The sequence below is a fragment of the Coregonus clupeaformis genome, chromosome 18 (genome assembly GCF_020615455.1).
Source record: "Coregonus clupeaformis isolate EN_2021a chromosome 18, ASM2061545v1, whole genome shotgun sequence".
Classification (NCBI taxonomy): Eukaryota; Metazoa; Chordata; class Actinopteri; order Salmoniformes; family Salmonidae; genus Coregonus; species Coregonus clupeaformis.
Genome location: NC_059209.1, coordinates 23516851 through 23538293, shown reverse-complemented (window position 1 = coordinate 23538293; position 21443 = coordinate 23516851). Strand labels below are relative to the sequence as shown.

Here is a 21443-nt window from a genome sequence, read left to right as displayed (position 1 = left end):
CTTGCTGAGCGGCCTTTCAGGTTATGTCGATATAGGACTCGTTTTACTGTGGATATAGATAATTTTGTACCTGTTTCCTCCAGTATCTTCACAAGGTCCTTTGCTGTTGTTCTGGGATTGATTTGCACTTTTCGCACCAAGTACGTTCATCTCTAGGAGAACGCGTCTCCTTCCTGAGCGGGATGACGGCTGCGTGGTCCCATGCTGTTTATACTTGCGTACTATTGTTTGTACAGATGAACGTGGTACCTTCAGGCATTTTTTTGTGAGGTCTTGGCTGATATTCCCATGATGTCAAGCAAAGAGGCACTGAGTTTGAAGGTAGGCCTTGAAATACATCCACAGGTACACCTCCAATTGACTCAAATGATGTCAATTAGCCTATCAGAAGCTTCTAAAGCCATGACATCATTTTCTGGAATTTTACAAGCTGTTTAAAGGCACAGTTAATTTAGTGTATGTAAACTTCTGACCCACTGGAATTGTGATACAGTGAATTATAAGTAAAATAATCTGTCTGTAAACAAATTACTTGTGTCATGCACAAAGTAGATGTCCTAACCGACTTGCCAAAACTATAGTTTGTTAACAAGAAATTTGTGGAGTGGTTGAAAAACGAGTTTTAATGACTCCAACCTAAGTGTATGTAAACTTCCGATTTCAACTGTAAGTGCATGTATTTTTTCCCGCTGCCCCTGTTTCGACACAGGTGCATGATAATGGTCCATTCTAAATCAAAACAAATTTCACACATATATCATTTAGTATATGTAAAGACAATATTAAATCAAGAATAGTCTGCTGGGTGACAATATTAGCCTATAACTTGTGAATGATGCCCAGCATAAGAAACAATGCCTTTTTTTTGCAACTTTTTTGAATCATAGTCACACACCTCATGTAGCCTAGTCCATTGGCCTATATGTTTTGATAAGGTTTGTATCACAACTAAAGTGGCCAAATAACTTATTCAAATTAAGCACATTAATCCGCTTTACAAGGGGTGTAGAGCCTAACTGGCATACATAAACAGCGCATGAGTTTCAAGTTTGGGGAAGATAATTTTCACCATATCAATGCACCTTTATAATAAAAGCATTACATGCATAATTGCATTTGCAGGCACTTTTGATAATGTTTTTTTCCGCTAATGGAACATTTGCGCTTATAGCCAACTACCATGTGCGCATTGCTGCGCTTATAATGTGAAGAACTAGCCTAGTAGTTTTTCAACATTTTAAGCTAAACGTTCTGATCAGTTGATTCAGCCACATTGCGTAAAAAAGGTTTTTTGATGCTAGTAGTTGTATTAATTTGGGATCTATCACATCCCACAACTGTCCCAGCCTATGTTTGGAATATGTATTTCTCGCACAGAATAGAATAGGTCGGCTTTTGTACTATGGGGGATAGTAGATTGACATAGGCTAGTGCTTTTACTGTTCGTTAGGCCTACTCATCTTGTTGGCTGACGAAAAGTAAATGTGGACAGTTCTTCCAATATCATCAATATGCACGTCATCCCCGATATGTCTGTCTTACATTTTACATTTTAGTCATTTAGCAGACATTCTTATCCAGAGCGACTTACAGTTAGTGAGTGCATACATACAGTATATATATTTATTTTTCATACTTGTAGACTGTGAGAAAGACTCGATCATGTGATGGAGAGCCATGTGAGTGAGAGGTGATTCAGAGCACTCAGCACTCAGGGAGAAGAGCACAACGGCCACTGGCCGCAAAAGGCATAGATTTTTTTAGGGTGCATTACGGCCACAAAGGGGATGCCGCCGTGAAATTCTAGGCATTATCAAGTGCTTGTCAAATTGTGAATGAGTGACTGATGTAGTGTGTACAGCCTGCACAAAAAAACTATGCAGAGCGCATGCCTTTCAAGCAACTTTTTTCAAATCATCATTAGAGTCGCATCATGCAGCCTTACAATGTATTAAAAATCAAAACATATAGCCCAACGTTTGTAGAACAATTAAAGTTACATTAATAACTCTAAATTAAGCATATAGGAGTACCTATTTCTTTGTTGTCTGCTCAACACAGAATAGCCGCATGTGCACACTCCCTCAAATCGTTTGGAGAAAATATTTATATTTTATTCAGCTTTGTTCAATTGTATTCTTCATACTATAAAATAATAAAAATAATGCCACAGAATTCTAAGCACATCTTGTCTGCTAAATGAACTAGTGTAGCACACAGCCATTTGGCATAGCCACATCAGGACCTAACATAAGGACAACTCAGAGTATGCTATTCTTTTCTTCTGAAATAGACTACATTTTCTTCATATCATGCTTCTTTAGACCTGTCTAAAATAAATAATGGATTTACTGTGAAGGTGTAGGCTATATTACATGAATTTATTAGACTTTTTAAGGTCTGCATCAGTGGCTTGTATGCTATGTGTGGAAGCCAGGAGATGCTAAATGTGTTTATGTTAATTAACGGTCAATTATTTGCTTGACAATCACCGGCTGACAATTCCGTGACCACCACAGCCCTAGAGAGAACCAATCAAACCCTGTTGCACTATTTATTGGCAAATATTGCATTAACAAACAGCCTCCTATCCAGATCAGTGTGGTCACAGCTCTCCCTGTGCTGTGAGTCACATGGGTCATGTCAGCCAGGCTAGTTAATCTAATGTTTTTGTAAAAACAATGTACCCACCATGCCTGGAGTATCCAGCAGACGTAGATACTCTCTGACTATCTCGACTGTCTTGGCCCCATTCTGTCTGATCCACTGAGCCCTCTGGATCGTAGTCTCCTTCATGTACTCCGCAACCTGGTTTGCCGGCCAGATGTTGTTCAGCCACTTGGTCATCTGGGCTGCCCTCTCACTTCTGACTCTGTCGTGAGCAAAAAGTATTACATTCATTATACATTCCTTTTAACAATCAGTTTTCAAAATACACAACAAATCTTTAAACATGTACCTGGCAAGACCCGGCTACTGCTTAAGCCTGGTGTGTCGCTTGGTGTGTCCACAGTGCTATGTATTCACGTGTGTGTCCCAAGGACCTCCCCTTGTGTATAAAAAAGTGGTGTTTACAGAATACTCTCTGCGTGTAAGGCTTTTATGTTCTTCTTTAACTTCAGGCTATAGTTGAGTCGTCCAAAAGCTAGAGCGTTTCCTTGTCGATCTCTTCCGCTGCAAAAGAGAGGGTTAAAGGGGGTACCTAATCAGTTGCACAACTGAATGGATTAAACCGAAATGTGTCTTCCGCATTTAACCCAACCCCTCTGAATCGGAGAGGCGCCTTAATCGACATCCACGTCTTCGGTACCTTGGGAGCAGTTGTTGTTGGGGGTTATCTGCCTTGCTCAAGGGCAGAACGGCAGATTTTCCACCTTGCTGGTTTGGGGATTCGAACCAGTGACCTATCAGTTACTGGCCCAACACCCTTAACAGCTAGGCTTAATCGCTAGGTGGGAGATTTTAAGGGAGATTTTCACCCACGTTTCTAAATTAAATACTTTGAGGGAAGGGTTGATAAGCCAGGTCAAATGGTAGAACAAAGGCAAGGGAGTGAGGAAAGAGCATAATGAATAGGAACAGCAGTAGCTTAGAGGTTAAAAAGGCAGGCCAATATTTGAACCCACATGTTGCCTGTGGGGAAATCTGCCGGGAGTGATCCGTCAGCCAGAGGGTTACTAGCTACAATAACTCTGAATACTACCTACTGCTGTTGTGCTCTTGAGCAAGGCACTTTGAGCTGCTCCCAGCCTGTGATGTGTGTGTTGTGTGTCAGGTTGGTTACTGTGACAGAATATCTGTGCAAATGACCAATAAAGCAGGTATGGTAAAATTAAGGCCAGACTATATAAGGTAGCTGTGCATGTAATGTATCTAGTCTACATTGTTCCATTAAGGTTGAACTATTGGTTATCGACGATGTGGAAGATGTAAATGCTGTTTTACAGAGGTTCAATGAAAATCAGTGTTTTCTTCCCCCCAAAGGTCTGTCCCCACTCTCAAAAAGGAATTTCTCAGTTTTACTTGGTCTCAAACTTTGGCCTTGACCTCTGCTTTTCAATACAGAAATAAAAAAAACGTTAGAAACATAGCTAGTTAAGGTAAACTCTAACGTTAGCTAGCTAGCTAACAGAATTTGCATCCATCCTCCTCAACTTCAGTCCGACTAAAGCTGCCACTGTCAGAAACCATGGAAAAACAGTACAGTAACGCTAGCTAAGTTAACTCAATCAATTACCATGCAAGCATGAGATAACCCTGCCAAAAAGCTTGGTTAAATTAACCCAGGTGGAGAATAAGTCAAATCTAGCTATGCTAACTTAGCTATCCAGCTAACTTAGCTAATGTTAGCTAACGAGTGAAATTGTGTCCGAGACAGTCCAGAAGTATCAGACTAAGCTAGCTAAAGTAGCTAGCTAGCAAACTATAGCTAGCTACCGTTACAGATGCTGACATAGTTAGCTTGCTAGATAGCTAGCCAAATGTCGACAATAAACGTACATTTAGTTATATTCCGCAACAACACTTCAGTAAGCTAGCGTTGCGAGCACGGTCGCGAGGCTAATGTTAGCTAGCTAGCTAACGTTACCAAAGTCAGAGATATTAGCACAGAAAATGGCTATCTAGTTAACGTCATTAGCTAGCTAGCTAAGGCTCAAGCTAACATTAGCTAGCTACGTAATTATGATAGAACAACCTATTTAACCTGAATGAGCATCAAATTCATAATTCATAACGTTTGTTACTTACCGTTTTCACGGTTTTCAGTCAGACAAAACACCCTTAGTCTGTTGAAATAACGTTAGCCGTTTTCCTTGCAAGTATACAGTGAGGGAATAAAGTATTGGATCCCCTGCTGATTTTGTACGTTTGCCCACTGACAAAGAAATGATCAGTCTATAATTGTAATGGTAGGTTTATTTGAACAGTGAGAGACAGAATCACAACAACAAAATCCAGATAAACGCATGTCAAAAATGTTATAAATTGATTTGCGTTTAATGAGGGAAATAAGTATTTGACCCCCTCTCAATCAGAAAGATTTCTAGCTCCCAGGTGTCTTTTATACAGGTAACGAGCTGAGATTAGGAGCACACTCTTAAAGGGAGTGCTCCTAATCTCAGTTTGTTACCTGTATAAAAGACACCTGTCCACAGAGGCAATTAATCAATCAGATTCCAAACTCTCCACCATGGCCAAGACCAAAGAGCTCTCCAAGGATGTCAGGGACAAGATTGTAGACCTACACAAGGCTGGAATGGGCTACAAGACCATCGCCAAGCAGCTTGGTGAAAAGGTGACAACAGTTGGTGCGATTATTCGCAAATGGAAGAAACACAAAATGACTGTCAATCTCCCTCAGCCTGGGGCAGCTGGGACCATAGTCACCAAGAAAATAATTGGTAACACACTACGCCGTGAAGGACTGAAATCCTGCAGCGCCTGCAAGGTCCCCCTGCTCAAGAAAGCACATATACAGGCCCGTCTGAAGTTTGCCAATGAACATCTGAATGATTCAGGGGAGAACTGGGTGAAAGTGTTGTGGTCAGATGAGACCAAAATCGAGCTCTTTGGCATCAACTCAACTCGCCGTGTTTGAAGGAGGAGGAATGCTGCCTATGACCCCAAGAACACCATCCCCTCCGTCAAACATGAAGGTGGAAACATTATGGTTTGGGGGTGTTTTTCTGCTAAGGGGACAGGACAACTTCACCGCATTAAAGGGACGATGGATGGGGCCATGTACCGTCAAATCTTGGGTGAGAACCTCCTTCCCTCAGCCAGGGCATTGAAAATGGGTCGTGGATGGGTATTCCAGCATGACAATGACCCAAAACACACGGCCAAGGCAACAAAGGAGTGGCTCAAGAAGAAGCACATTAAGGTCCTGGAGTGGCCTAGCCAGTCTACAGACCTTAATCCCATAGAAAATATGTGGAGGGAGCTGAAGGTTCGAGTTGCCAAACGTCAGCCTCGAAACCTTAATGACTTGGAGAAGATCTGCAAAGAGGAGTGGGACAAAATCCCTCCTGAGATGTGTGCAAACCTGGTGGCCAACTACAAGAAACGTCTGAGCTCTGTGATTGCCAACAAGGGTTTTGCCACCAAGTACCAAGTCATGTTTTGCAGAGGGGTCAAATACTTATTTCCCTCATTAAAATGCAAATCAATTTATAACATTTTTGACATGCATTTTTCTGGATTTTGTTGTTGTTATTCTGTCTCTCACTGTTCAAATAAACCTACCATTAAAATTATAGACTGATCATGTCTTTGTCAGTGGGCAAATGTACAAAATCAGCAGGGGATCAAATACTTTTTTCCCTCACTGTATATCACTCGAGGTGGGGAAAACTTCAATCCATTTGGAGTAACTGTCAACCATTACCAACATGTATTTCTTCTTTTATAGACAGGCATGTGAACAAAATTCAATTTGCATATTTACAAAATCAATTTGCTTATTTACCAAAGGGCCACATGGGACTGGTAATTCCCCCTTCGGACACATTACTCACATTGTGATTAATGCGTCCCAAAAAAATTTGAATAACAAATCTAATTAGAATTACAACTCTTGATAACTCCATAAGGAAATAATTGTATCCTATGAGGTAATGGTAAAATAGACTAGAGACAGGTGTCCCTCATTCAGGGGCAGCGCTCTCTCTGTCACGTATGCTTCCCGTCTGGCCTCTAGGTCACCAGGCCGCTCTTTATTACGCACACCTGTCACCATCGTTATGCGCACCAGCGCCTCATCAGACTCACCTGGACTCCATCACCTTCCTGATTACCTCCCCTATATATGTCACTCCATTTGGTTACTTCCCTAGGCGTTATTGATTCTGTTACTCTGTCCCTGTCTGTACGCTACTCTTGTTTTGTTTCATGTTTTATTTATTGTTAAATGCACTCCCTGTATTTGCTTCCAGTGTACATTGTTACAGAATAACGCCTCACCGAGGGGAAGCATCAGGGAGTGTTTTTTGTTTTTGTTGGTGACGTCGGGTCCGGTTGCCACTGCCGAAGCAACTGGGGATGCCTCAGCTGGCTTGTCAGGCTTCCATGCCTCAGCTGGCTCGACAGGTTCCCAAGCCTTGTTTGGCTCGTCAGGCTCCCATGCCTCAGCCGGCTCGTCAGGCTCCCATGCCTCAGCCGGCTCGTCAGGCTCCCATGCCTAAGCCGGCTCGTCAGGCTCCCATGCCTCAGCCGGCTCGACAGGTTCCCGCGCCTCAGCCGGCTTGACAGGTTCCCGCGCCTCAGCCGGCTCGACAGGTTCCCGCGCCTCAGCCGACTCGACAAGTTACCGCGCCTCAGCCGGCTCAACAGGTTCCCGCGCCTCAGCCGGCTCGACAGGTTCCCGCGCCTCAGCAGAGGTGACCAGTCCGCTCCTGATCCCCAGGATCGTCCCTTTGGTCGGCGTCCTGCGGCTGGAGCCGCGAGTCACGTAGGGGGTACTGTCACGTGTACTTCCCCTCTGGCCTCTAGGTCACAAGGCTTATTTTTATTACGCACACCTGTCACCATCGTTACACGCACCAGCGCCTCATCAGACTCACCTGGACTCCATCACCTTCCTGATTACCTCCGCTATATATGTCACTTCATTTGGTTCCTTCCCCAGGCGTTATTGATTCTGTTACTCTGTTCCTGACTGTACGCTACTATTGTTTTGTTTAATGTTTTATTTATCGTTAAATGCACTCCCTGTGCTTGCTTCCCGACTCCCAGTGTACATTTTTACACTCTATGTCTTCTCGTAGTCCGAATCTCACCCAATGTCTCCAGTCTTTCTAGTCTTCTCAGTCAGCCCTATAAAGTTAGTGTTTGTTTTCCTGTACCTGAGACATTATTTAAAGATATTTCAAACATTTTGTGTATCAGGTTTACATGTGTGCAATCAAAAAGACAATAGAAACTTCAGAAAATGTAATTTGTGTACCCCTAAATTGCATCCTTTCTAACCCGTGAAAAACTCACTAAAACCAAATAAAAAGACCCCACACCATAAATCAGTATTAACACCACTAACAAATATTAATTAAAATCAAATCAAATCAAATCAAATTTTATTGGTCACATGCGCCGAATACAACAGGTGCAGACATTACAGTGAAATGCTTACTTACAGCCCTTAACCAACAGTGCATTTATTTTAAACAAAAAAGTAAGAATAAAACAACAACAAAAAAGTGTTGAGAAAAAAAGAGCAGAAGTAAAATAAAGTGACAGTAGGGAGGCTATATATACAATAAAATAAAGTGACAGTAGGGAGGCTATATATACAGGGGGGGTACCGTTGCATAGTCAATGTGCGGGGGCACCGGCTAGTTGAGGTAGTTGAGGTAATATGTACATGTGGGTAGAGTTAAAGTGACTATGCATAAATACTTAACAGAGTAGCAGCAGCGTAAAAAGGATGGGGGGGGGGGGGGCAGTGCAAATAGTCCGGGTAGCCATGATTAGCTGTTCAGGAGTCTTATGGCTTGGGGGTAGAAGCTGTTGAGAAGTCTTTTGGACCTAGACTTGGCACTCCGGTACCGCTTGCCGTGCGGTAGCAGAGAGAACAGTCTATGACTAGGGTGACTGGAGTCTTTGACAATTTTGAGGGCCTTCCTCTGACACCGCCTGGTATAGAGGTCCTGGATGGCAGGGAGCTTTGCCCCCAGTGATGTACTGGGCCGTACGCACTACCCTCTGTAGTGCCTTGCGGTCAGAGGCCAAGCAGTTGCCATACCAGGCGGTGATGCAAGCAGTCAGGATGCTCTCGATGGTGCAGCTGTAGAATTTTTTGAGGATCTGAGGACCCATGCCAAATCTTTTTAGTCTCCTGAGGGGGAATAGGCTTTGTCGTGCCCTCTTCACGACTGTCTTGGTGTGTTTGGACCATGATAGTTCGTTGGTGATGTGGACACCAAGGAACTTGAAGCTCTCAACCTGTTCCACTACAGCCCCGTCGATGAGAATGGGGGCGTGCTCAGTCCTCTTTTTTTTCCTGTAGTCCATAATCATCTCCTTTGTCTTGGTCACGTTGAGGGAGAGGTTGTTGTCCTGGCACCACACGGCCAGATCTCTGACCTCCTCCCTATAGGCTGTCTCATCGTTGTCGGTGATCAGGCCTACCACTGTTGTGTCGTCGGCAAACTTAATGATGGTGTTGGAGTCGTGCCTGGCCATGCAGTCATGGGTGAACAGAGAGTACAGGAGGGGACTGAGCACGCACCCCTGAGGGGCCCCCGTGTTGAGGATCAGTGTGGCAGATGTGTTGTTACCTACCCTATCCAGTTGCAGAGGGAGGTGTTTAGTCCCAGGATCCTTAGCTTAGTGATGAGCTTAGAGGGCACTATGGTGTTGAATGCTGAGCTGTAGTCAATGAATAGCATTCTCACGTAGGTGTTCCTCTTGTCCAGGTGGGAAAGGGCAGTGTGGAGTGCGATAGAGAGTGCATCATCTGTGGATCTGTTGGGGCGGTATGCAAATTGGAGTGGGTCTAGGGTTTCTGGGATTATGCTGTTGATGTGAGCCATGACCAGTCTTTCATTAACAGGTGGGTTGTGTGTGGGTGCTGGTGTGTATATAGTAAAAATGCTAGGGTAAAATCAAACAAAATGGCCAGGCCTTACTTAATTTGGGAACTCCCTTAACAGCTGGATCCGGGTACCTTTAACTGCTCTCTCAAGGCACTTACCTTAGGAAGCATTTCAAAGGGAGAGATATAGAATCATTGATAAACATGAAAAAAAAACTTGGTAGCGGACATTCCATCAGTCGTATACAGAATTATACTTCAGACACATCAGATAATACATTGTCTCGTCAAGCTGAATATGCACCTTCTAAAGTAATCAATCCCAGAGCCCCTCTCTTGTAATCGTTGTCATTCCTGTTGCGTTGACATACAATTCTGTACAAACTGTCCCAGGGACATAAACTTAGTCAAAATATAAAACCTGTTGATTAACAAATCTATAGAATTGATTAATAATAATTGGAAATTGTCAAAAACATGTCTTATTCAATTATTCACACCTCTGTCCCAAATTCCCCCACTGACTCTCTTACCCCCACTGTGTCCCTTACAGCCAGTTTGAGTACAGTGTGTACTGCTGGCTATCTATTGTTCCACAGGAATAACTGGAAAACTCAGCTCACATTCACTCCATATTCACACTGGAACTAGTCCCATGACAGCTCTCATTCACTCAGTAACTTATAGCTCATGTTCAATCTTATTATCCAATTCTCAATCAGCTTTTTATCCATATTTCAATATTGTATACAAATTTCAATCTGTTTAATATCCAGATTTCGATCCATATTTCAATCTTAGTAGTACTAATTTCAATCCATTTATTATCCAAATTTCAATCAGCCAAATTTCAAACAGCTTAATATGTCATATCTCACAATCACACTACTTTCACATCCACATTCATTTAGTACTTTTCCCAAAAACACTCAGTAATCTCCCTTATTACCTCCTGTGCATCTTCAACGATTCTCTTGTCGTTACTTGCTATGCACCATATGTATCTTCAACAGTTTTCTTGCCGCTACTTGCTATACATATAAATAAAACCCCATATTCAAAAATACCTTGTGTTATTTTGTAGTGGCTGCAGACCACGTAGATACAGTGGGGAGAACAAGTATTTGATACACTGCCGATTTTGCAGGTTTTCCTACTTACAAAGCATGTAGAGGTCTGTAATTTTTTATCATAGGTACACTTCAACTGTGAAAGACAGAATCTAAAACAAAATTCCAGAAAATCACATTGTATGATTTTTAAGTAATTAATTTGCATTTTATTGCATGACATAAGTATTTGATACATCAGAAAAGCAGAACTTAATATTTGGTACAAAAACCTTTGTTTGCATTACAGAGATCATACGTTTCCTGTAGGTCTTGACCAGGTTTGCACACACTGCAGCAGGGATTTTGGCCCACTCCTCCATACAGACCTTCTCCAGATCCTTCAGGTTTCAGGGCTGTCGCTGGGCAATACAGACTTTCAGCTCCCTCCAAAGATTTTCTATTGGGTTCAGGTCTGGAGACTGGCTAGGCCACTCCAGGACCTTGAGATGCTTCTTACGGAGCCACTCCTTAGTTGCCCTGGCTGTGTGTTTCGGGTCGTTGTCATGCTGGAAGACCCAGCCACGACCCATCTTCAATGCTCTTACTGAGGGAAGGAGATTGTTGGCCAAGATCTCGCGATACATGGCACCATCCATCCTCCCCTCAATATGGTGTAGTCGTCCTGTCCCCTTTGCAGAAAAGCATCCCCAAAGAATGATGTTTCCACCTCCATGCTTCACGGTTGGGATGGTGTTCTTGGGGTTGTACTCATCCTTCTTCTTCCTCCAAACACGGCGAGTGGAGTTTAGACCAAAAACCTATATTTTTGTTTCATCAGACCACATGACCTTCTCCCATTCCTCCTCTGGATCATCCAGATGGTCATTGGCTAACTTCAGACGGGCCTGGACATGCGCTGGCTTGAGCAGGGGAACCTTGCGTGCGCTGCAGGATTTTAATCCATGACGGCGTAGTGTGTTACTAATGGTTTTCTTTGAGACTGTGGTCCCAGCTCTCTTCAGGTCATTGACCAGGTCCTGCCGTGTAGTTCTGGGCTGATCCCTCACCTTCCTCATGATCATTGATGCCCCACGAGGTGAGATCTTGCTTGGAGCCCCAGACCGAGGTGATTGACCGTCATCTTGAACTTCTTCCATTTTCTAATAATTGCGCCAACAGTTGTTGCCTTCTCACCAAGCTGCTTGCCTATTGTCCTGTAGCCCATCCCAGCCTTGTGCAGGTCTACAATTTTATCCCTGATGTCCTTACACAGCTCTCTGGTCTTGGCCATTGTGGAGAGGTTGGAGTCTGTTTGATTGAGTGTGTGGAGAGGTGTCTTTTAGACAGGTAACAAGTTCAAACAGGTGCAGTTAATACAGGTAATGAGTGGAGAACAAGGGGGCTTCTTAAAGAAAAACTAACAGGTCTGTGAGAGCCAGAATTCTTACTGGTTGGTAGGTGATCAAATACTTATGTCATGCAATAAAATGGAAATTAATTACTTAAAAATCATACAATGTGATTTTCTGGATTTTTGTTTTAGATTCCGTCTCTCACTGTTGAAGTGTACCTTTGAAAAAAATTACAGACCTCTACATGCTTTGTAAGTAGGAAAACCTGCAAATGTGGCAGTGTATCAAATACTTGTTCTCCCCACTGTATATCTCATAAATGCCTACAGATAGCTGTCAGCGGGGCTTTCCATGGTACCGCTACACCCTCGCTCTAGTCTTCTCATAAAACTAGTGAAAAGTATTCTCTCTATAAGACTATGGGTACCTTTTTATGCGTTACTCGCCTTGATTTTATTTTGTATCATTTATTTTTATACAGATTCATTTAAATTGACTTACTGAAATCAGTTGCCGTCCCTCAATTGTTCGCAGATGATGTGTCTCCTTCTGGGCAGCTCACAGTAAGGGTCTGTTCTGGGTGGGTCTCGTCCTCTTTTGGTCAGACAGGAATATCCCTCATGCTTCATAAAATGTGCCACTGGTTTTCCTTGCAGACCCCCAATAGAAAGCTCCACAGGCAGAATCAATCATCCTTGACGCCAATTTTTGTGAAGCCAAATTGACTTGGAAATTATTTTAACAGGGACACTCGAAGTCAAGCTTAAATGAACCATTGTTTATTGTCAGCGCGCTGGAGAGGTTCCAACAAACTTAATGCACCATAGTGAACGTCTGTCAGAAGCTCTAACGGGGCAGTCCCGTTAGTTCCCTTATATATGACAAGACATATTTGCATGATTTAGCTTATTCATAATTACTTAATCACTAACGTTTGCTTCATTCATGTGACCGACCAATACCTCGAGCCTTCTTATCTCTAAGCTGAGACATTTAAACTGAGATATCCCTTTCTCTAAACAAGGTTCTGGGCGTACTGCCAAATTGCAGACACTGATAGTGAGGATTCATTCAATCAGTCACAATCAGAACATAGAAATTGGTCAATAGAAAAGCACCAACATAACATTTTCCATCACAATAACAAGCTAGCTAACAAGACTACCTAGATAACTAGCTAGTTAGCTCGCTGACTCACAAGACTAGCCAAGTTAGCTGCCTTGTTGCTTGCATGAGATTGGCTGTGGTCTTGGTGGTCGCAGTCTGGGAGACAGGGCTTCCTGTCAGGCATCATTCAGGGCTTAAACGCCCCGCGAGGGCTTAGATGCGCCAAGAGCTCTTAGCTCAAGGTAAGGGACATTTAGCTTGCTAACATTCTAACTTATAAAGAAAACAGACTGAAACAAGGAGAGACTACTTGAGCTTGTCCAATAAGAAACGGTCATTTTTGTTTTCCGTTGCAAAACATTTTGCTATTGTGTGCACTAATGAATACGGCCCTGGATTAGGTTGCATTTGGCCACTCATGATCACAAAACAATATAGTGAAATGTTGCCATGGTAATAATATGGGGTGTTTCTTTTTCTGTTTTTCCTCCAAGGTCATTCAGCGCAGAGAAGACGGCGTAGTGAACTTCTTCCGAGCATGGGACGCATACCGCAACGGCTTCGGCAAGATTACTGGGGAGCACTGGCTTGGTGAGCACTCACAAATAGGATCAATACCATGAATGACTTAGTCTATTGGTTCGATAACGCTCCACGTTCTTGTCACATTCCCAAAGTCTGCCCAGAAGAAAGGAGAAAGTGTTATTTGGTGTGGGATCCCAAAACTTGCTCTACACACTATAATAATTCCAAGTAGACAAGACAGCTGGATCAAATTGAGGCTTACACAGAAGCTACGCTGGGTTTTCAAGAAAACATTCTTTTTTAACTTGCAACACTGGAAGCATAACATTTGCTTCAAAATCTTGGAAATAGATTTTACACTGAGCAGCGCATGCCTCTCAGGTTTCATTCATGAATAGGAGTGGATCACGTACTGGTAATTTAGTTGCCTTATCCCAGCAACCCTATCTCACTAGCAGAAAGTAAAATGAATATATTTTTACTCAGAATTGCAGAGTCACACATGCATTGCTGCTTCTGTATTCTTTAAATGATATTCATCAGTGAAGGCCAAAGGAAAAATCTTAGAACAATTCTCTACAGAATTGTGCGTGTGTGTGTGTGTGCATGCATGCGTTTGGTGGGAGGAAAATGTATTTAATGTATTTCAAAATACATTCTGAAATACATTAAAGAATGCACTTTAGAATATCTTTTCACATGTATTTATCGATATATTTGCTAAACATATTCTAAAATGTATTTGGAAATGTTATGTAAAATATTTTCCAACATGCATTTCCAGCATGTATTTGTAAGAAATATATATTTTTATGAAGATGTATGCCAAATATACTAAATTGGGCAAATCATATTGTAATGAAATAGTCACTGTCTTAACAATTAAACTTTTTAGGCTCTTTGGTATCACATGCACTTATGTCAGTGTACACCAATACGGGAAAAAAATACATTTCAATATATTTAATGTCACGTAAAATGTATTTAAATACATTGTATTCCACAGATGCATGTACATACAATGCCTGACAATATTCCAGAAATGTATGGCTATGACATCTTGTTTACAGGGTGGCCAAAGTGGTTCAAATTCAGCTTCTTAAATTAGTCTTTACATATTGATCAATGGAGATTGTTTTCTGGGCCACCAAGCCAAAATTTTGCAAGGGATATAATTTAAATTGTGATGGTGAGTAAAATAATATATATATATATATATATATATATATATATATTGATTTCACCTAATTTGAACATTCTGTCATAAAGAGCACATGTTGAACTTAATACAGATAAAAAACATTTTCTCATAAAATAAAATATTATGTAGTGCCTCTCTTCGGCTTAATTAAATCATAAAATATATATATATATATATACATATATATATATTATATATATATATATAATATATATATATATATATATATATATTATATATATATATAAATATATATATATATATATATATATATATATATATATATATATATATATATATATATATATATATATACAGTGCATTCAGAAAGTATTCAGACCCCTTGACTTTTTCCACATTTTGTTACGTCACAGCCTTATTCTAAAATTGATTAAATTAATGTTTTTCGTCATCAATACACACAATACCCCATAATGACAAAGCAAAAAAAAGTTTTTAGAAATTTGTGCAAATGTATTAAAAGTAAAAAACAGAAATACCTTATTCACATAAGTATTCAGACTCTTTGCTATGAGACTCGAAATTTAGCTCAGGTTCATCCTGTTTCCATTGATCATCCTTGAGATGTTTCTACAACTTGACTGGAGTCCACCTGTGGTAAATTCAATTGATTGGACATGATTTGGAAAGGCACACACCTGTCTATATAAGGTCCCACAGTTGACAGTGCATGTCAGAGCAAAAACCAAGCCATGAGATCGAAGGAATTGTCCATAGAGCTCCGAGACAGGATTGTGTTGAGGCACAGATCCAGGGAAGGGTACCAAAATATTTCTGCAGCCTTGAAGGTCCACAAGAACACAGTGGCCTCCATCATTCTTAATGAAATAACTTTGGAACCACCAAGATGCTTCCTAGAGCTGGCCACCGGGCCAAACTGAGCAATCGGGGGAGAAGGGCCTTGGTCAGGGAGGTGACCAATAACCCGATGGTCATTCTGACAGAGCTCCAGAGTTCCTCTGTAGAGATGGGAGAACCTTCCAGAAGGACAACCATCTCTGCAGCACTCCACCAATCAGGCCTTTATGGTAGAATGGCCAGACGGAAGCCACTCCTCAGTAAAAGCACATGACAGCCTGCTTGGAGTTTGCCAAAAGGCACCTAAAGGACTCTTGGACCATGAGAAACAAGATTCTCTGGTCTGATGAAACCAAGATTGAACTCTTTGGCCTGAATGCCAAGCGTCACGTTTGGAGGAAACCAGGCACCATGGTAGTGGCAGCATCATGCTGTGGGGATGTTTTTCAGCTGCAGGGACTGGGAGACAAGTCAGGATTGAGGGGAAGATGAACGGAGCAAAGTACAGAGAGATCTTTCATGAAAAGCTGCTCCAGAGTGCTCAGGACCTCAGACTGGGGCGAAGGTTCACCTTCCAACAGGACAACTACCCTAAGCACACAGCCAAGACAGCGCAGGAGTGGCTTCGGGACAAGTCTCTGAATGTCCTTGAGTGGCCCAGTTAGAGCCCGGACTTGAACCCGATCGAACATCTCTGGAGAGGCCTGAAAATAGCTGTGCAGTGACGCTCCTCATCCAACCTGACAGCGCTTGAGAGGATCTGCAGAGAAGAATGGGAGAAACTCCCCAAATACAGATGTGCCAAGCTTGTAGCGTCATACCCAAGAAGACTCGAGGCTGTAATCGCTGCCAAAGGTGCTTCAACAAAGTACTGAGTAAAGGGTCTGAATACTTATGTAAATATAACATTTCAGTAATCTTTTTTTTTGCAAACATTTCTACAAACCTGTTTTTGGTTTTTCATTATGGGGTATTGTGTTTAGATTGATGAAGAAAAAAAACAATTTAATCAATTTTAGAATAAGGCTGTAACGTAACAAAATGTGGAAAAAGTAAAGGGGTCTGAATACGTTCCGAATGCACTGTACATCGTACAACGCTCCACAATATGTCAATGTCTAGGTCTTGTGCTTCAAATGAGTGGTATTATAGGTCTCTACAGTGGATGGTTAGCGGTGTTATCGTGCGTTCGTAACAAAGTGGGAATTTACCACATCTGGGAAAAATCCAATTGAACATTTTTTTCTCATTTAGCACAGTGTTTCCCAACCCTGCTCCTCAAGTACCCCCAACAGTACTGACTTGTCAACTAATCATTAAGCCCTCAATTAGCTGAATGTGGTGTGTTTGTCCAGGGCTACAACAAAAATATGTACTGTTGGGGGTACTCAAAAACCAGGGTTGGGAAACACTGATTTAGCAGACACTCTTATCCAGAGCGACTTGTGCAAGTGCCTTGCTCAAGGGCACATCGACAGATTTTTCACCTAGTCGTCTCAGGAATTCAATCCAGCAACCTTTTGTTTACTGATCCAATGGTCTTAACCGCTAGGCTACCTGCCAGCCATCCAGCTGGTAAGTACTAGTTAAATCAGCCATAAATCCCCTTGTGACAGTGGGACTGGAAGCATGTTGTGTGCAATTTAATGTAAGATTCACAAAAATAGCCTATCTATTTACATTTTTTTTTTTTTGGTGGGGTGGGGTAAGGGGGGGTAGAAGGATTACTTTATCCTATCCCAGGTATTCCTTAAAGAGGTGGGGTTTCAAGTGTTTCCGGAAGGTGGTGAGTGACTCCGCTGTCCTGGCGTCGTGAGGGAGCTTGTTCCACCATTGGGGTGCCAGAGCAGCAAACAGTTTTGACTGGGCTGAGTGGGAACTGTGCTTCCGCAGAGGTAGGGGGGCCAGCAGGCCAGAGGTGGATGAACGCAATGCCCTCGTTTGGGTGTAAGGACTGATCAGAGCCTGAAGGTACGGAGGTGCTTTTCCCCTCACAGCTCCGTAGGCAAGCACCATGGTCTTGTAGCAGATGCGAGCTTCAACTGGAAGCCAGTGGAGTGTGCGGAGGAGCGGGGTGACGTGAGAGAACTTGGGAAGGTTGAACACCAGACGGGCTGCGGCATTCTGGATGAGTTGTAGGGGTTTAATGGCATAGGCAGGGAGCCCAGCCAACAGCGAGTTGCAGTAATTCAGACGGGAGATGACAAGTGCCTGGATTAGGACCTGTGCAAAGGGTGGCTACTTTGAAGAATCTAAAATATATTTTGATTTGTTTAAACATTTTTTGTTTACTAGATGATTCCATATGTGTTATTTCATAGTTTTGATGTAGGTGTGTCCAAACCTTTGACGGGTACTGTATGGTTCAACTATTGAAGTATTTCCTGTGCTAGGTCTAAGGGATAACAAGTGCCTGGATTAGGACCTGTGCCGCTTCCTGTGTAAGGCAGGGTCATACTCTCCGAATGTTGTAGAGTATGAACCTACAGGATTGAGTCACCGCCTTGATGTTAGCAGAGAACGACAGGGTGTTGTCCAGGGTCAAGCCGAGGCTCTTCGCACTCTGGGAGGAGGACACAACGGAGTTGTCAACCGTGATGGCGAGATCATGGAACGGGCAGTACTTCCCCAGGAGGAAGAGCAGCTCCGTCTTGCCGAGGTTCAGCTTGAGGTGGTGATTCGTCATCCACACTGATATGTCTGCCAGACATGCAGAGATGCGATTCGCCACCTGGTTATCAGAAGGGGGAAAGGAGAAGATTAGTTGTGTGTCGTCTGCGTAGCAATGATAGGAGAGGCCATGTGAGGATATGATAGAGCCAAGTGACTTGGTGTATAGCGAGAATAGGAGAGGGCCTAGAACTGAGCCCTGGGGGACACCAGTGGTGAGAGCACGTGGTGCGGAGACAGATTCTCGCCACGCCACTTGGTAGGAGCGACCGGTCAGGTAGGACGCAATCCAAGAGTGAGCCGCGCCGCAGATGCCCAACTCGGAGAGGGTGGAGAGGAGGATCTGATGGTTCACAGTATCAAAGGCAGCAGACAGGTCTAGAAGGACAAGAGCAGAGGAGAGAGAGTTAGCTTTAGCAGTGCGGAGAGCCTCCGTGACACAGAGAAGAGCAGTCTCAGTTGAATGACCAGTCTTGAAACCTGACTGGTTTGAATCAAGAAGGTCATTCTGAGAGAGATAGCAAGAGAGTTGGCTAAAGACTGCACGCTCAAGAGTTTTGGAGAGAAAAGAAAGAACGGATACTGGTCTGTAGTTGTTGACATCAGAGGGATCAAGTGTTGGTTTTTTGAGAAGGGGTGCAACTCTCGCTCTCTTGAAGACTGAAGGGACATAGCCAGCGTTCAAGGATGAGTTGATGAGCGAGGTGAGGTAAGGGAGAAGGTCACCGGAGATGGTCTGGAGAAGAGAGGAGGGGATAGGGTCAAGCGGGCAGGTAGTTGGGCGGCCGGCCGTCACAAGACGCAAGATTTCATCTGGAGAGAGAGGGGAGAAAGAAGTCAAAGCATAGGGTAGGGCAGTGTGAGCAGGACCAGCAGTGTCATTTGACTTAACAAACGAGGATCGGATGTCGTCAACCTTCTTTTCAAAATGGTTGACGAAGTCATCCACAGAGAGGGAGGAGTGGGGGGGAGGGGGAGGAGGATTCAGAAGGGAGGAGAAGGTGGCAAAGAGCTGCACTGTCCAATGATGGTTTGCTGTTACATAAACCACTCATTGGCCCCTACAATACAGAGAGGCTCATTTCTTTTCTGGATGACCTGCATAATCGACTTGTGCCAGCGGAGGGGTGAGGGGCAAGAAACTCCCCTACCTTTTGTTGTTGTGTGGGATAATGTGGTATTCCACCACTCTGCTGCAGTCACAGACTGGTTTGCTGCACATTACATTTTAGTCATTTAGCAGACAATCTTATCCAGAGCGATTTACAGTTAGTGAGTGCATACATTTTCATACTGGCCCCCCGTGGCAATCAAACCCACAACCCTGGCGTTGCAAACGCCATGCTCTACCAACTGAGCTACACGGGATACATCCCAGAATGTCAGTACTATTCCTGCCTCCATACTCCACCTTCCTAAACCCCATAGAGGAGTTTTTCTCTGCGTGGAGGAGGAAGGTTAATGACCACCATCCACATGACCAGATGTCCTTACTGGATGCCATGAATGCTGGGTGTGGAGACACTTCTCCTGAAGACTGCCAGGGTTGGATTAGACATTCCAGAAGATACTTTCCAAGATGCATCGCCAGAGAAGAAATAATATGTGATGTTGATGAGAACTTGTGGCCAAATGCAGGAGAGAGGGAGAGCTAGAACCCTCACAGTACTGTACAGTATGAGTGATTCTACTATATATGTTGTTGATGTTTTTTTTTGTAGTTATTATTGCAGCCCTGGAATTCCATGATTTCGTTTTTGGTTTCAACATTTTATTTTTCTCAAGTAAATTACTATATGCAAAGATATAGAAAAAAAAGGCTATTAAAGCATTTTGCTGCATTTCTGAATAATTCTTGTTACATATACTTTAGTACAGTCAATAAAGTGAAAAGGTTTTATTCTTATTCTATAATGAAATACTGATTGATCATTCAAACTTCAGAGAGAAAAGTTAATTTATGTAATGCCCCCTGTTGTTAGTGTTTTTTAGGTCTGTGTGTTGTGAGTGACAATGTATGCTTTCTGAGTGAGAATTGTTGCCAGTGTTATGGACGAACAAGCTTATTTTGAGACGTATGAAGTGTTTTGGTGGTTGGAGTGAGTTTTGGAGGTGAGATTAACTGTTTGGCCAAGATGCATGTTGGTAATGCAGACTGTGTGAAGAGTTTTGAAAAAGTGGCTTCAGTATTGACCGATGCTTGTTAGCAATTGAAAAAAACTGTAAATGCATGTTAGTGTTTTTGGTATGCTTTTGGTATGTGTCAAGTACAATAAGAAGACTTGGAGGCATGGCTTGTTGGGTGTTTGGGTTTTTCTTAGTGCTTTTTGGCCTCCCATGAGATTGTGTTGCCCAACCCATCTCTTTAAGGATTCACATGAGGCCATGTGCTAAACAGAGTGAGTATGGGAGTGTAGATCTCAAGACTGAAAGTGGTGAAAGAAGTAGCCTTCAATAAGGAAAAACTCAGGTAAAAAATACACTTTATCTAGTCCTTGGCTTATATCCTAATCTGACTTTGGTGCAGGTCATGTTCTTCTTCATGTTCTTCTTCACATTGCTGTCTCTAGTAAACACACACTATATCAAATCAAAGTTTATTTGTCACATGCACGGGATACAGACGGTGTAAACGGTACAGTGAAATTCCTTACTTGCATATTTGCATAGTAGCAATATCAAAAATAGAAAGTGTCAAAATATTTTTTTTAAAAACCATGTCAATGCCAGTAATGAAATAACTAAATAATGTACAAGAACAATATCAATAAAATAAATTGTGTGTGTTGTGTATGTGCGGGAGTGTTAGGAGAGAGTCGTGAATGTACATAGAGGCAGTACAGATAGTCCGGATGACTGGGAACTCGTCCTCAGTGATGAACTAGGCCGTCAGTACAACGCATGAACAAGGGAATCTATATTTGGAGAGCCTGTTTCTGTCCTGCACGGCATGTGATGTCCATGCCATCTTCGTCGCAAAACTCCCTAATCTTCTCAAAAATATATATTTGTCTAGTTAAGTCCAGTCCAGAAGGTGCTTGTACAGGCAGACCATCTCTGGAAGGAAGGACGTCAGCATTACACAGCAGCGGAAACCTGCTCCCGACTGAGTCCGAACGCTCACTTGGCGACAACAACACCAGGCTACAGAGGATTGATGCTGTAAAACAGGAAAATAGAGAACA

The 21443-nt window shown here is 42.7% G+C and overlaps 1 protein-coding gene across 2 annotated transcripts in view; it reads left to right on the top strand.

Annotated features, from left to right (window-relative positions):
- LOC121550950 (fibrinogen C domain-containing protein 1-like) overlaps positions 1 to 21443 on the top strand; it is a 188879-nt gene that overhangs the window by 122532 nt on the left and 44904 nt on the right. For both annotated transcript variants that reach the window (XM_041863415.2, XM_045226822.1), the window contains one exon: positions 13538 to 13634. In XM_041863415.2, coding sequence (XP_041719349.1) covers positions 13538 to 13634 — 97 coding nt within the window. The remainder of the gene's footprint in view (positions 1 to 13537; positions 13635 to 21443) is intronic.